The sequence below is a fragment of the Crocodylus porosus genome, unplaced genomic scaffold (genome assembly GCF_001723895.1).
Source record: "Crocodylus porosus isolate Cpor-Errol unplaced genomic scaffold, CroPor_comp1, whole genome shotgun sequence".
NCBI classification, from domain to species: Eukaryota; Metazoa; Chordata; order Crocodylia; family Crocodylidae; genus Crocodylus; species Crocodylus porosus.
In genome coordinates, this window is record NW_017728931.1 from 134,304,131 (window position 1) to 134,320,016 (window position 15,886).

The 15,886-nt window shown below is 44.2% G+C and overlaps 1 protein-coding gene across 1 annotated transcript in view; it reads right to left on the bottom strand.

Moving 5' to 3' along the window:
• Nucleotides 1-15,427, bottom strand: part of CAMK1D (calcium/calmodulin dependent protein kinase ID) — a 307,209-nt gene extending 291,782 nt beyond the window's left edge. Inside the window, exon 1 of the mRNA XM_019543697.1 lies at nt 15,111-15,427. Within this exon, the coding sequence (XP_019399242.1) occupies nt 15,111-15,283 (173 nt within the window). The 5' untranslated portion in view covers nt 15,284-15,427. The remainder of the gene's footprint in view (nt 1-15,110) is intronic.
• Nucleotides 15,428-15,886: the final 459 nt, after the last annotated feature.

A 15,886-nucleotide genomic window follows, 5' to 3' on the forward strand; every position in this document is an offset into this window, starting at 1 on the left:
TATAGGTGATAAATGGCTTTTGCCAGTGTACACCTAATAAGGTCTGTAAGCCATAACTGAACCATCCAGGCTCAACCAGAATTAAGTGCAGTAGAACGAAAAGCTTCGTTTACACTAAACCACCTCCTCTGTGCAGCTCTCAAAACTTTGCTTTGGCTTGCTCTCTTTTTTGTTCCCTTAAATTATGTCTTTCTAACCTTTCTTCTACTGGCTCCAACATGGCTGCTGCTGAATAAATAAAACATCAGAAGAAATTCAGACTAGATGTCAACAAGAGTTGAGGTCCAGATTGCCTTAAACCCTTTGGAATATTCCAGTTTGAGAGATGAGCAAAACACATGGCTATATTCTATATTAAAGCAATACATTATTCATTGTCACTGAAGACCAGACTTTAGTACCACTATACCAGAAATGGATAAATGACAAATGATATAGACTACAATATTGTTATTGGCCTTGTAGGATTTCATCTGAGCATGCTGCTGAAAGCAAATGACTGGATTGGGATTACAATGATAAAAATCATAAGGTTTTATGACAGTAACGCTGACTGAAAACACACTGCATATTTATATGATCTGCTCTGTGCACCAATTTTGCCAGTTATCTTGTCAGAACATTAAACAAACTGCATAATTGTTTAAGAAACCATGACAGAGACATGGCAGATTTTTTTAATCCTTGTTCTCACGTTTCTCATTAAGAAACTATGACAGGTTCCATTTATACCTTTTCAGACGAGTGCAGTAACCCCTGACACCAGCTCAACCTGGCCTGTGTGCCCACTTGTGTGCTGGCTCAGATATCCTCCCCAACAATATAGATCCCGCATGCAGAACATACCAAGGCAAAGGATTATCTGAATGATGCATGAGGCAGAAAAACCAACTAGTTCAGTAATCTGCGGACATCTTGGTTCTGCAAGATGGAAAGGAAACCTTTTCTTTATACTGCTACAGTCGACAGATCCATCTCAAAAGGCAGGCTGAGCCAACACAGTATTTCTGGTGTAAGGGGCTGTACTGACACTTTCCAAAACCAAAACCATACCTTAAATGGCATTTCCATTATTTATACCCTCTCTTCTTCCAAGTTCTTGGAGCTAATATGAAAATACCTGGAAGACCTTTTTTGACGCTCTCACCAGTGCAGATAGGTAGTATATGATACTACAAATTAGAAAACTGTGTGGAGAAAACTAATATGGCATACATGGAGTTTACATCTATACAGTGGTTTTTATACTGAAGAGCCTCATGGTGCTCTCCAGATTGGGTACATCTATATGTGCCAATTTAAGGCGCATTAGCTATTTTTAAGCCCCATTAAGGGCATGGTTCTACACATGTGCACCCTTACTAGGCCTTAAAAAAAAATGATGATTTTAGGCTATCCATGCCTAAATCTGATATCTGCAAATGCAGATATCAAATTTAGGTTTGAATAACTAAAGTGCCTTAACTCACTTGTAGATGTGCTAATTGTGACCACATGGTTCTGCTGCAATCCTGGCTCCCATACAACAGAGCTGCTGTTGCCTGGCTCATAAGGGAGCCTCACAAGTAGCAGAAATAGGGGTGGGCAAGTGGGGCACTGGCCCTGGGAGTCAATTTTGAGAAGGTGCAGGAATGGCAACCACCACGCCAGCTGCTGCTGTACCCCATGCACAGAAACTCTTCGATACACCACAGAAGCCAACAGGTCAGTGATGCATCAATTCAACAACCTGATCTGTGGTTGAATCCTAATGTCCATGTGGAGCCCTAGCTATGTCTCCACAGGGGTCCAAGGACCAGTTTGCAAGCAGCAGATGATTGAATTAGGCCCTAAGTATACCATTCATGAGGCTTGTTCTTGATCATATTACCTAACCCATGTTGAGCTAAAGTCTTGCTGCTCCATGGAGATAATGTGATCAGGAGACTTGGGTGTAGCATCAAACAGCTATTTGCTACTCTCAGCCCCTGCAGTGCATGGCAGCACATCAGTCTTCAAGGGCTCCAGCACTTAGATAGATGGTAATAACTAAATTAACATTACCATGCAACTGCTCAGAAAACTTTGCAACTTGCAGTAATGCCTACTCCAATCTAAATAAAATGTTCCAAGAGTAACATGCAACAAATCCCTGAGAAATATATGACTTAACTGACTCAAAGGAAAAGCCATGTATCCTTCCAAGCTGTGTGTGTCCATCAAACGATGTAAAACTGACTACCACACCCTGCTAAGTGAACCATAAGGAACTTGGGCATCTGCCAGAAAATATTTGTCTGGCAGAAGTGATGGCAACAGAGGGATGATCCAGAAAGGAGAGACAACATGCTCTCTTTTGCCCTTACTGTACTCACCTTCCACTTACGTTTGATTTTCAAGCTATTTGTATGAACAAGGGGCCACTCCGTGGCTCCTTAATTCAATTTTATGTAAAGCTGGCATCCTCCCTCTACAATTTGTTGCACATTACAAGAAAATTTCCAGATGACTGAGCATCAGTACTCACAATGAGATCAGAGGAAAGGCAAAAAGAAAGCAGAGAACCTGGCTCAGTCTGTCAGGGGTGTGGGTTGTAGCCGTGTTGGTCTAAGGCAGGGGCGGGCAATTATTTTGGGTAGAGTTTCGGCAAGCCATCAAGGGCCGCATGACAGGCAGCCCAGGGCAAATTAATACTAATTTTCTAAATATTTTAGGGGCCCCATGGGCTGTATAGAATGGCCTGGCAGGCCACATCCAGCCCCCGGGCCGCGTTTTGCCCACCCCTGGTCTAAGGACATAGGCAGACAAGGTTCTTTGGGTAAATCCGATATCTTTGACTTGGTCTTATAAAAGATATCGGATTTAACCAAAGAACCTTGTCTGGCTCATTCTAGGCACTTCCCTGTTTTCTACTCTCTGGTTTTCTTTAACTGGTGAGTTTTAACTGTAGTGAATGTGGTCTGCATCCACTAGACTTGCCTCACTTGCATGCTGTTCTCCCCCAGACACAGAAATACAGGACTAGTTAAAAGATCTCTTAGGTCTATCCCCTCCTATTGCAGGCAACGATATTATGTAATCCTGTTCACCAACTCATCAATTTGGAAGCCCAGACATATTAAAAGTCTTGGCAGCACTTGTAGAATTGCCAGCAAAGAACAACTGCAGAGATGAGTAAGAAAAAAGATGAACTACATGGTATCATTTCTTTTTCACCCTCCCACTGCCCCATGGCTATGCAGACTGTAGTTAAACTCATTTCCCAGAATAAAAAGTTTTAGTAAAGACTTTTCTATTTTTCCCCTGGCAGATGGAAAGATACACATCACAAAATGTAGCCACCAAGATGATGCATATAACAAAAATATAAGTAGAATTTGGACTGCATTGCAACCTTTGGATCCAGAGGCAAATGTTCCCAATGTCTGAGACATTCATATCCTCCTTTTTGGTTTTGAGCCACCTTTAAGGACAGTTAGCTAAATTGAACCCTGGAATAGATGGCTGTAACTTCAAAGTCTTTACTTGAATTTGTCCAGTTTAACAAAGTGACCATAGAAATATAAATTACATAATAAATATTAATACCACACACAGCTTCTTCTGTCCACAGATCTCAGAAGACTTTCCAAACATTAATTAGTTACTCCATTTTTCTTTCCTTGGGAGGGAGGAAAGAAAGTATCACTATAACACAAAGAACACAAAGTTCTCAGGTCACACAGGGCAGAGTCGGGATCAGAACACGAGAGCCTGGCTCCCAGTCCCGTTGCAACCACTGAACAACACAGAAAGAGAAGAAGTATTTGATGCCCCAGGTGGGAAAAGAGCACTACCAGTCCTCTGACATGCATTTCACTGTGCCTGGCAGTTTACAACACTGCCTGAATGCATTTGCTGGCAACTGCCTTTAACTTCCAGTGGCAGTTAAGCACTAACCCACCTGTGTGCTTCTGTAAATACCGTGGTTTCTGTGAACAGTGTAATGTGTGCCTAAGGACTAAAAAACCACACCACTATGTGACACCTTCGCATCAACAAGGACTCCAAGCATACTGCTAAAATGTACCCTCAGTCAAGGAAGTTGCACTGTGGCTGCAAACTTTATTTTTAAAAAAGTTTTCTTCTGCCCACCAGAAATAAATTCAGCTTCAGCTCCCTGGTTTTGACCCCAGTGCTTGGCTCATCCAAGCACTGGCCCATCTTCTTGGTAGTTGCGTGGTGATAGGTGATGGATCAGGGCAACAGTATATCATCTGCATCATTCTACTCAAATCTTTTTCATCTACCGGCGGGCCTAGTGACTACACACTGGTGTTAAAGAGACAAGAGATCCTTGTGAGACTCACAAATGAAGAGCCTGGCTCTGGTGGTCAGAAAAAAATCAAGCTACTTTTACCTTCAAGGCCTGCCTGCTTTCTCCAATGGTCAGCAGTATCAAATGCTGCACAGAGGTCCGGGAGAATGAGAGGATATCTTTTTTCTTTCTGCATTATATAAGATCATCTATTAGTGCCACTAAAGCAGTTTACATCCTGGCCTAAATCCAGATTGTGCCAGATTTAGAATATTAGCTTCAGTTAGAGCCTATAGCTGGCTTTAAGCTGCCTTTTGGTTGCCTTTAGGTTGGCTTTTCTAGGAGCTCGTATGGGAATGAAATGTTGAAAGTTAAGCAATAGTTGGCTACAGCCAAGATATCCAGAGGTATTCAACATCAGTCAGAGAACTGCACCTTTGTGGAAGGAACAAAAAGATGCATTTCCAGTGATGGTCTGACCTGGCGCCAGCTGTTTATGACTCTCTTGACCTCCTAGTAGTGTCACCCAATCTTGAAAAGTTAAAAGACAGAGACCAAACAAAATCCCAGTCTATTTTCTCCTAGGTTAGAGGATGGACAACTCAACCACCAGTGTGAAAAAGTTAAATTACAAAAACGTAATGAGCTAGCGAATCCAGCAAACATGACGCCAGTTAGACACTAGTATGACATAAATATGCTTGTAAGAAGCCACTGATGAGGAGAAGTGCAGCACCATCCACCCCACTGAGTGCTAAACTAGAGCTCAGGGTTCAGTCCCCAGGTCTGCCACTGATCAGTTATTTGACCTTTGACAAAGCCGTGTAACAGTTTCCAACCCACTATTTATTCATTAGAATGTAAATTCTTCTGGGTAGGGACTTACCCTTACTCTAGACTAGATCGCACCATGGGCCTCCAGGTGCTACTATAATGGAACTAATGAGGATGGCATAACCTTCACATGTTCCCAAGACTGAAGCCATATTTGTGCAACATATTCTGACCTTGCTAGTTGCAAAAAAATCAACAGGACCAAGGCAATTTGTAAGTGCAGATCACTGTGCTGTACCATTTTCTACTACCAGCTGACCATCAAAACCACAGCCTTGTGTAAAACCAATTACATAACCAATGTCATAAATGGAAACACTTTTCAGCTGCAGATCAGAGTGGGTGGACAGGTGTTTTTAATGTGATGCGCTCTTCAAATATAATTATGTAACCAAATGTTTCTATCAATTTTAACAACAATGCCTGGCACTTACAGAACACAGAGTTTTAAGATGTGATTTACATTTGCACATCCTAATACCGTCTCACAACAGTCGAAAGCTCAGGCCTGACACTACTCCTATAGAAACCACTGTCGCAACTCCCACTGACTACAGTGATCCAGGATCAAGCCCTTTCAGATTCTGCAGAAATGTGGAGCTTGAAAGGCCTAAAAGGGTAAATTCAGGTTTCAAAACTTATAAGCTTGATTTTTCCAGAGGCACTGGGCACCCTATTAACTTCAGATGCTTTTTTGTGGGATCCTATGAAATCAGGCTATTTGATTTAGGTCCCTAATTTTAGGCACTCTGCTTTAAAATCCAAGTGACCTGCCTTAAGTCAGAGAAAGAGCGTATCAAGAGCAGAGCGAGGAGTACAATGCTAAAGGACAAAAGCCATCGATGCATTCTCAAGGCCATAGTGAGAGATTGCTTCTTCGGTCAAATTCTCACATTTGTTTGCATTGTTATAAAGAGTCTCTCTCTTTTATTCTTTGTAGAAATGGTAAATATACTGATACTCTGTTTTAAAATTCAAAGGTATGTGAAAATTAAAATGGGTTCTTTGTGTAAACCTAATTTAAGTCCATATTATTCCCCTTCCTTTAGCCCACCTCTGAGACACGGAGATACTCATCCTGAGCCATTCTTTCCCCACTCCCCAAAAAAGGGTATTTTTGGTTTCTTCTCCCACCTAGCTTGGCCTGTTCACCTATAGTTGTTGTTTCTATTTATGACATGTGAAACTACCCTGGAAAAGTGCAAGAGAAACCACTGACATATTGTAACAGAAAAAAGCTGGAGATCTGTTTTCAGATGTTTTACATTCAGATGAAATCTATATGGGTCTCCATCTCAAAAGTTTTGTTTGATTATAGCCAGTGTTAAAATTAGCTTTTCAATTAAACCAAGACATTCTGCTAACAAAAATACATATTAATTGAATTTAACCTATGCAAGCTGTTTGGTGAGTAATTCTGGCATAAAACACAATATGAAGATCTTAATATGAAAATACCAGAAAATGGCTTTGTAAAGTTTGTTAACAATCTGTTATTTCTGGTGTTCATAAATTTTTTTTTAAAAGACTGACACAACACGTAGAGACAATTACAGAAATTGCCAAAATAGGCAGCACAACATATACCAGTGATAAGACCGGATGGAAAAATGCTATGGGTCAGAGTGATTCCTATTATGAAGATTTTTACTGTTGGGCTATTTGATTTGCCTTTCACATGTAGGCCAAGCAAACAAATATGTTAAGAAATTATTATTTTCAGAGTACCATGGATAAGCAAGGAAGTTTACAGGCTAATAAAGTGACAGATCCCTGCCTTAGGAACACCTTCATCACTCATTTGATTCATTAACCTGTTTACTAATAATACCTTTACAGTTCAAACTTGTTTTCATACTACCCTAAATGACTGGAAAATTAGGTCCTATTAAGTAATCATGATTATAAACTGTGACTCACCAGTTAAGTGAATGCCATTACTGGCAATAAATTGAGAACCTTATTATAAGCACTCATTAATTGTCAAACAAACCAAAACAATGACATTTTATTCAGTATAAAATGTATCCTGCAGTGCTTTACAGAATGAAACACTCAGACCCAGGTTCTGTATATACAATAGTAGCTGCCATGTAAATGCATCACTTGGGCTATAACAAAAGTAAACAAGGTCAGTAGCAGAGGTAGAGAGAAAGAGAGGCAAAAACAGGAGAGAAAAACATATTTTCAAGAAAAATGTACTTCCAGCCGATATTTGAAAAAGATGAAAGGGGAAGCAGGCAAAGCGGCTGCTCCAGATGACAGGCTGCAGAGAAGAATGATCCAGCACTTGCAGCACTGAGACTGAAATAGGATAGATGGACGTGCAGTTAAAGTACTCATGCGGGACTTGGGTTGAGTCCCATATGCTTCTACAGACTTCTTGTGTTACCTTAGGCAACCCAGTCTCACTGCGCTTCATCCATTGTTACGCGGTACCTTGTGTAGTCATATGTAGCTGCGCGCTCTGGCAAATAACAGCATGTGCAAAGAGCAGGGCAAAAGTGAATTGCTCCAAACTGAACTGATGAATTGTTACTGATATTTATTTGTATTACAGCAGTACCCAGGAGCACCTGTCACATACCATGACATGGTGTTTTGTTGTACAAACTCAGGGTTAAAAATACAATTAATACATTAATGGCTCTGAAGCACTCAGGTACTATCTTGATGGAGGCCACATAAGCACTCAAAACATAGTGACCATGGAAGTAAACCAAGGGGCTGGTGGTGGTAGATGGGAAGGAAATGAAAGAGAAATAGTGGAAAATAACGTTTTTGAAATTAACTGGAAAACATTTAAGCTCCACGGTCTTTGAGTCTAGAATACTTTCAGATCTGCTCTAAAAAATTATGAGGGGGAGAGCAACCTGACTGTTCAGTAGCCCACCTGCGTTTCTGCCTAGAAAGGCAGACCAACGATCAGCTTAAGCCTGGTATCTCACAAACCACCCTGCCTGGAAAGCAATGCTAGGCAACTGGGAAGGGTTCTTCCTCTCCACTACCGAATAGTAAAAGTTGATTCAGTTAGTACCAGCCTTTAATTCTGATCAGTTTGGCCCTCTCTCCCCTACTTCAATTCTAACCACGCTTTTAAAGCTGTTATTTTCTATGATTATCAGAATTAAACCAAATAATCTATCTTCTGAGCTTCTGTGATTTATTTTGAAAATGGTAGGAACTAATAATTGCTCAATATTTTATAAGTTTATTTTGTCTTCTACTATATACTGCCCTGGGCCTTAATATATCTAAATATATAAATAAATCTAATAAAAATAACTAAAACCCTACAAGAACACTGCCTCTTAAATTACCGGGTATGCTGTAAGATAGCAATCAACATGATTTGATTTTAAAACAAGTGTATCCTCCTTATTGGCTGCCATATGTTAACTCAGCTCAGTAAAATCTGTTTCTTCACAAAATGTAGAGAAATGTTAACTGTTGGACATCAGCTATGAATTCTCCTCCCAGGGAAGCCAAAGATAGTTGGATGCCATAGACTGCTAACACCACAAAATATTCCCATGTTTGTGTGCTCCAGTGGCACAATGATTCCTAGAGTTATAAGTCCTAAGCTCCTGACATACATTCATTTAAAGATGCCACATGAATGGCAGGAGAGGCAATTCTGGGTTCCAGGATCAGATCCCAATAATGCCCTCTCTACTTGCCAGTGCAGCGGAAACCCAGGATCAGAGCCCAGGCTCCCCCAGCGCCTGCAAGTCTGGAGCTGGAGTTAGCAATCAGCCAATTATTGACTCCAGTCCCGGGAGTGCACAGGAGTCTTGTCTTGACCTAGCCCCAGTGTGATCTGGGGCAAGAGCCAACAATCAGCCCCAGGACCAGACATACCATGGGTTCAATTTAAGGAGCCTTGCAAACCAACCATAAAAATGTTCTATGCTATATGAAGATATTATATGTAGAATGTTTTTAGGACTAGTTTACGATTTTGTGGTGCCTTACAATTGCATACGGAAAAAGAGGCATCCAGTTTTGATTTGAGGATATCACCAGATGGAAAATCCATCATTTGCATTAGGCATTTGTTCCAGTGGTTAGTCACTCTCACTGCTTTTCCGCCTTATTTCTAATTTGAATTTTTCCTGCTTTAAATTCAAGCTAACGGTTCTTATTATTCCTTTTCTCTAATAAATTAAAGACATCTTTCAAGTCCAGAGGTTTCTCCCCAGGAAATACTTACATCTTGTTATCTAGGTGTGAGGTCCTAGCTTGAGGTCCTAGCTTATCAGCCACCTATCTTAGGGTAGGTGGCTTATCAGGCTGGTATGGTTCAAGCATACCAGGGTTTGTAGACCACAGCACTCAAGGAAACAGTATGACCAGAATCACGTTTAGCTGACTCTGACTTCCCAGCCTGCTGACCAGTCGGCACTCACTGCTGGGTCAACAGGAGGCAGCCGCTGGCTCAAGTCCAGAAAAAAGCTCAAACTCACACCTTTGGATCCACTGTGAAATATTGTAACCATACTGCTATTTTATGCCTGCTGCATAGGAGCATCCTCTGAATACAATTATGTAGAGAAAGTACCGAACTAAGCAAAATAATTATGATGAAATCCAACATGTTCTGCATCTAGCTCCACAGGACTGTCAACAAACGGGACCACAAATCACTTGTCAGCGCTGTGCATGTCAGCAGCAGCATTGTGAAACTAAAACAGTGTTTCAGTCTTTTGTGGAATAAAAATGGAGGGGTAGTGCAAATATTTTTTTCCTGCAAGATCTGAGAAACTACTGAAGTTTCTTATACCTAAAATACAGCAAGAGACAAAAGCTATTTTGTAATTTATATGGCATCCACAATTAAAGGGATTGTGTTTCAAGACTCCTTTTATGGGAAAAAATGCAGAAGTTTTAATTGCTGTTCAACAGGTGATCAGAACCAAAGATGAGTGAACGACTTCTGGTCAGGACCATGCATCACTTGAACCAAATCATTTGTATGTAGTAGCATTCACCAGCCCCATCCTTTGCACTAGCACGTATGTTGGGGTGTCTTTTCTGCACTGGGTGGAATAGGAGGCCGGTGTCTGCCTGCCTCAATGAGTTGCACAACACGTGATCCATCCAGTCACCCCTTAACAATAGTGTATGATATGTAGGTGCGCGAGTGTACGTGAAAGACAACATGAGTGAAGGCATGCATGTTGCAAAGACAGACCTCGGTTAGCAGGTGACAGTTTGCAACCGTGCTTGTACGTGTGCAAAGGAGAGAAGAAATGCAAGAAGATGTGTATGAGCATGACAGTTCTTGAGTGAAATGTGGGACAAAGTGTGAACACGTGTGGGTGGGCCAGCAGTCCGCAGATAGTAGCTTACAGAAGACCTCCAGCATTGCTCAAGATGTGGGGATTTCCTTCTGATGGCCAGAGGAAACTCAGTCAGAACTGCAGTTTACAGGTTGGGTTTTCTTGCATCCTGTTACGTGCTCAGTATCATTATCCAAAAACCAACAAAGACTGGGGTAGGAGGAGCCATGTGATCGTAGGAGTACGGAAAAGGAGAGACATAGCATATAGGGGACTTGAAGAGAAAGGCCATGATTTGACTCCTGAGACAAATGCAGTCACTTCTGGGTTCCCTATGTGTTACACTTTACCGCAGTGTTGGGACAGAGTTACGATTCCTTTGTGGCCACGCACCATTGTGTTATTACAACATTGTTTTGCTTTGCCTGTGCGACCCAGGCCCTAACTTTCTTACCATCATAATCTGACAGGAAGAAAGTAAGGGTTTGACTAGTGGATTAGGGAAATGTTAGGGAAATTATTCTTCATTCCCAACCTTCCCCCAATGAAAACAATACTCTCATAATATGAATATGACAGAGTTTAATCCCTGCTAAGTAAGGAAAACTATAGCCCTCAATTTGGTTGCAACTATGACATAGATGGAGTCAGGATGCTACACTAAAAGGTGTTTTAGAAATGCAGATTCTTTGGATTAATCTGATCAACTGATCTAAGGCTTTCTCCCCTTTTCCTCCTGGATAGGTAGATGACATTCTGCTTCTCATTAGCTCTTAGAATGTCACTTTCTCAGCTGAAAAATGATACTACCCGGACTTTATTTTCAGAAAATAGCATTGAGATGAGCAACTATATTTTAACAATGTTGTTTCAAAACATCAAATCACCCAAAGGCAAATCAAGACAGTTCTCTACCTGTCCAAGCAAGTATGTTAATTCAGGTGAATTTAAATTTTGGAAAACCTTCAAATCACAAGCCAGATCTTCTGTTGCCCTGTTTATAATTGCCCTGATTTTAATAAACCCATGCTAATTTGCATCCCTACGAGGAGACACTATGGCTAGGACTTTTCAGCTCAGAGATAAGATGACTGAGTGGGGTATAATATAGGTCTATAAAGTAATGAATAGGGTGAAGAAAGGAAATAGCAATTTACTATTTACCATCTCTCACAATACTAGAAGTAGGGAACAAACAATGATATTATTAGGGAGCATGTTTAAAACAAGAGGATTTTTTTCACACGTGTCATTCATTTGTGGAACTCATTGCCACAGGAGGTTGTAGTAGCTGATAATTCACTTTGGTTCAAAAGAGGATTAGGCAGACTCATACACTTAGCAGGACAGTAGGCCTGTAACCTCCAAAATCAGATTTCCTAAGCCTCTCAATGCTGTAAGCTGTAAGAGAAGAGAGGAAGGAGACAGGTCAGTCTGGAAAGGCCCTGCATAAATACTCTTTCCCCTATAATCGACTCTGTGCCATTGAGATACAGAATACTGTGCTAGGTGGACCTGGGGTCTAACCCAGTATGGCATCTCATATGTTCTTATGACTTCGGTCTGCTGGACACCATGCATATTTCCCCCCTCCTCCCTGCCCAAAAGGCAGTCTGCATCACATGTCTTCATCCACTTACTTCTCCTTTAGGTGTAATTTCTGCTTTGATCTCTCATTCCTGCCTCCTTCTTCTCTATTTCTATCTCCTTCTCCTTTTCAATTCTCTATTTGTACCCCCTCTCCTCCTACCAACTCTGCTCTCTCTGCCTCTCTCATTGGTCTCTCTCATGTTCGTTTCTTCCTTATCTCAGGATCACAAAGAAAGTAAGATTTACCCAGATGGGTGCTGCTGAGTAAAAGCCTCTTCCTTATATTCCCAAACCTAGTGTGAAGTTGCAAAGGACTGGTTCTGAATCGAGTTCAGTGGTTCTCAACCTTTTTTAGACTCAAGGCACCCTTGTCAGATTCGAGGCACCCCTCAGAAGATGTCAGTTCTTAGGTTTCACTCGTTATTTGACTACAGAAAAATAATGCAATTCTTGTGTTGCAAAGAACTCAGAAAGACCCCAACAGAGCAGAATGTTTTTAACACTATGAATTCCTGTTTGAAATCTCTGGGCTTATCATGCAAATCAAGTTTGCATACCTAACAGTGCTTCCATTGTGCAGCACCCTGCAGCACCCTGGAAAGGCTCTCAAGGCACCCCCAAATCACAGCTGGTTCCATGCTGTTGCCAGCATGGAGGGGGGAAACTTCAGCAAAGTTGTCAAAGACAACTTCAGCAAAGTTGTCAAAATCCCTACTGCAGCTGACTCCTCAAAGAAAACTGTACGAGGATTTGGTTAACACGTCCTCTCTGAGCAAATTTGACTGTGAACCACCATACTGCCCGGCCTTTTATAAAGCAAAGTTCAATGAAGGCAAATGCCAAGACTTCAGCAGTCTAACAGGAGAGATCTTCTTGTGCAACCAGTCCTGTGTTACAAAATGGTATTCTCAATTCTATATCACCTCCACCTTAATAAATGACTGGATATAATTTTCTGGAGATATCTAAGTCGTTAATTCATGCCATAATGTGGGAGGGTGGGGCGGAGAAAGGGAGGACTAGGTAATCCATGAGAGCAGGGGTAGGGAACCCCTGGCACAGGTGCCAGAGTGTAGCATGCGAAGGCATTTTGCTTGGCACACATGCCTCAGGGCAGATGGCAGGGAAGAGGCTGGCGCTGTGCTGCCAGAGAACAAGGATCAAGCGCCTCGCGGCTCCCCTGCCATCTGCCCCAGCATGCCAACATCTTAAGTTGCGGGTGTTTTTTGGGACTCTGGCCAAAAACGTCCCTGACCCCTGCACTAGAGGATCCCTTCCAGCTTGAATTATTATATGATTGACCAACTTAAGATGTCTTTTGAATTTATTAAAGGCAGCCTGAGTCCTCCACATCTTAACAATGAACTGAAAAGCTTTTGTATAAAATGAAAAATAAATTTTTCAGAGACTGAGTCATTAGCAGACTGCATAAGACAACTTCACATTTACAAGTGAGTACATTTCAGCACCAAATATTTGAAAATCAGGTTAACTTTCACTTTCTTGCCTGATTTGGGTCTTTGTACTTTTCTTATCATAGATTATTTAATCACAGCTACTCAGTGCTGCAGAGTGCAGGAAAAGGACTGCTTTTTTGTTCAAGGTGCTTTTAGCCCACCAAAGCTTGTGCTATATATCTTCTTTAGTTAGTCTATAAGGTGCAAATCTACTCTGCCTTCTACATGACATGTATGTACTACTCTGACTATAAACTTACCTCTCTCTACTTACACATGCCAGTGTCCAACACAATTCAGCTTAACAGTACAGGAGTGACCAAAACCAGACTCTTGCATTGCTAAGTCATGATACGGAGGAAAAGGACTCTGGTCCAGATCCGAGGTACACAGATACCTAACCTGATTTTAGAAGGAGTCAGGTGCCTAAGCAGGGATTCAGCAACGAAGCATGCTTTAGGATCCAGGCTCTTTTTCTGCATGCGCTCGATATACCTCCCAGCGAAGTTGAGAGGAGTCTGCCTACTGACTTCAACAGAAACAAAACTGGGGCATTTCTGCTCCAAAGGGCAAGGGCCCGCAGCAGAAAACTGCCAAGGCATTTGCCTCCCAGGGGCTGGAGTAACTTGCATGGTAACAACCTGGTTCTTCAGGGGCTCCGAGTCCAGACATGCCACATTTCAGCTAAAGAGAAGAGAAATAACTCGACACCTCTGATAGAAAACAACCTGGAGCACACACCTCCCAATTAGCAGGCTGCTCTCTGCGGCTGCAGCCTGCTCCTGCCGGGGACGGGAAAGGAACCGACTGAGGATTTTAAATACTAGTGCATTTATAATTGCCGTACCTATCCCCGGGTCAGCTCTGCCTTCCTTGCGCGGCCACGGTCCCTCTGGCACCCAATGGCTTCTGTACAATGTAATTCCTCCTAATTTAATCCACTCTGTTATTGCAAAACTTGCCAAACTATTAAATTACATCAAATCGAAACACTTTGGGCTGACACGTATGGTTAAACAGTCACCGAACAGACCTTGCATTAGTGATCTTTAGCAGCATGAGGTACCGAACGGTCACATATGGCATTTTGGCAGAAACAGCCATCTTTTTACATCTTTGCACTATTCAATAAGCTTCCGCAGCAAGTTTGCACCGACAGCCCCTCGGGACCCAGCTCCTGCAGGGACAGTGCCGGTCACCCCCCCAGCTATGGATTCAGTTTAGGCTTTCAGCGACATCACTCAACCGCCGTGCGGGTCGCTCTGCTGGTACTGTCATCCTCCATGGAGCCAGGGGTTTATAACAGAAACCGCAAGGAACGGACACGCCGGAGCCTCGCCAACGTTAAGTTCCCTCCAGCCAAGGTACGGCAGCACACGGAGAACCGAAATGAACCCGGCTGGCACCGCACGCGCCCAACTGTCCCTTGCCGGCGCGGGGGACTAACCCCGCACGGTGTTTTTGGTCACCCGTGTCACGCCCGAAACGGGACGGTCCTCCCCAGAAGTACGGCTCGCGGGGCCCGAAGTCGGAGGGTGCCCGTTGGGGGGGGGGGCCCTTCCCCCCAAACACAGGCCCCTCGCGCTCATCGCCCCCCTGCTCCGCCCCCGCCCCTGAGGGGTGCGGGGGGACCGCGGCCCCGCTCGCTCCCTCACGGCCGCCCCCACTCACGTCCCCAGCGTCTCCTTGAACTCGAAGATCTTCTTGATGTCCTCGGCCGGCTTCTTCCAGGACGAGCTGTCCCCGCCGGTCTCGCGGGCCATGGCGCCGGCTGCTGCCGCTTCCTCTTCCTCCGCTTCCCGCGCGGGGCTGCGGGCCGGGGCCGGGGCCGGGGCCGGGCACATGGGCGTGCGGGTTGTTATGGCGATGGGCGGGGGAGGCCGGGCCGCCCACCCGCCTGCAGCCGGCGGATAATTCGCATTGCACCAAAACGGCGCACGTCAAGCGGGGGGAGGCCGGGCGGGCAGGGGAAGGGAACGAGGAAAGAGAGAGAGAGAGAAAACACACGCGCGAAACCCAGCCCCAGCCGCTCCTCGCCGCCTCCCCCGGCCCCGCCCCGCACGTGCCCCGCGCGGCCGGGGGCGGGGCCTGCGGGCACCCGCGCGGGGGGGCTCTGCCCATTCTACAGGTGGGAAGACTGAGGGCGCCCCCCCAGGTCAGACCAGCGCCCTTGCCCACTGACACCCCACCGGGGTCGCGGCCGCGCTGTCCGGGCGTGGTTCGAGAGACGCCTGCCTGGAAAGGGGGCCCAGCCAAAGGTGGGGTTGGCGCGTCCCCCCGCCACCAACGCTGGCGCCGGCTCTTGCGGGTGCTTGCCAGCCCCATCCCTGCCACCGACGTCGCTCGCCAGCCCCGTCCCCACCACCGGCTTCTGTGGGCGCTCGCTGGCCCCATCCCTGCCACCAGTGCCAGCTCCTGCGGGTGCTCACCAGCCCCAGCCCCACCAC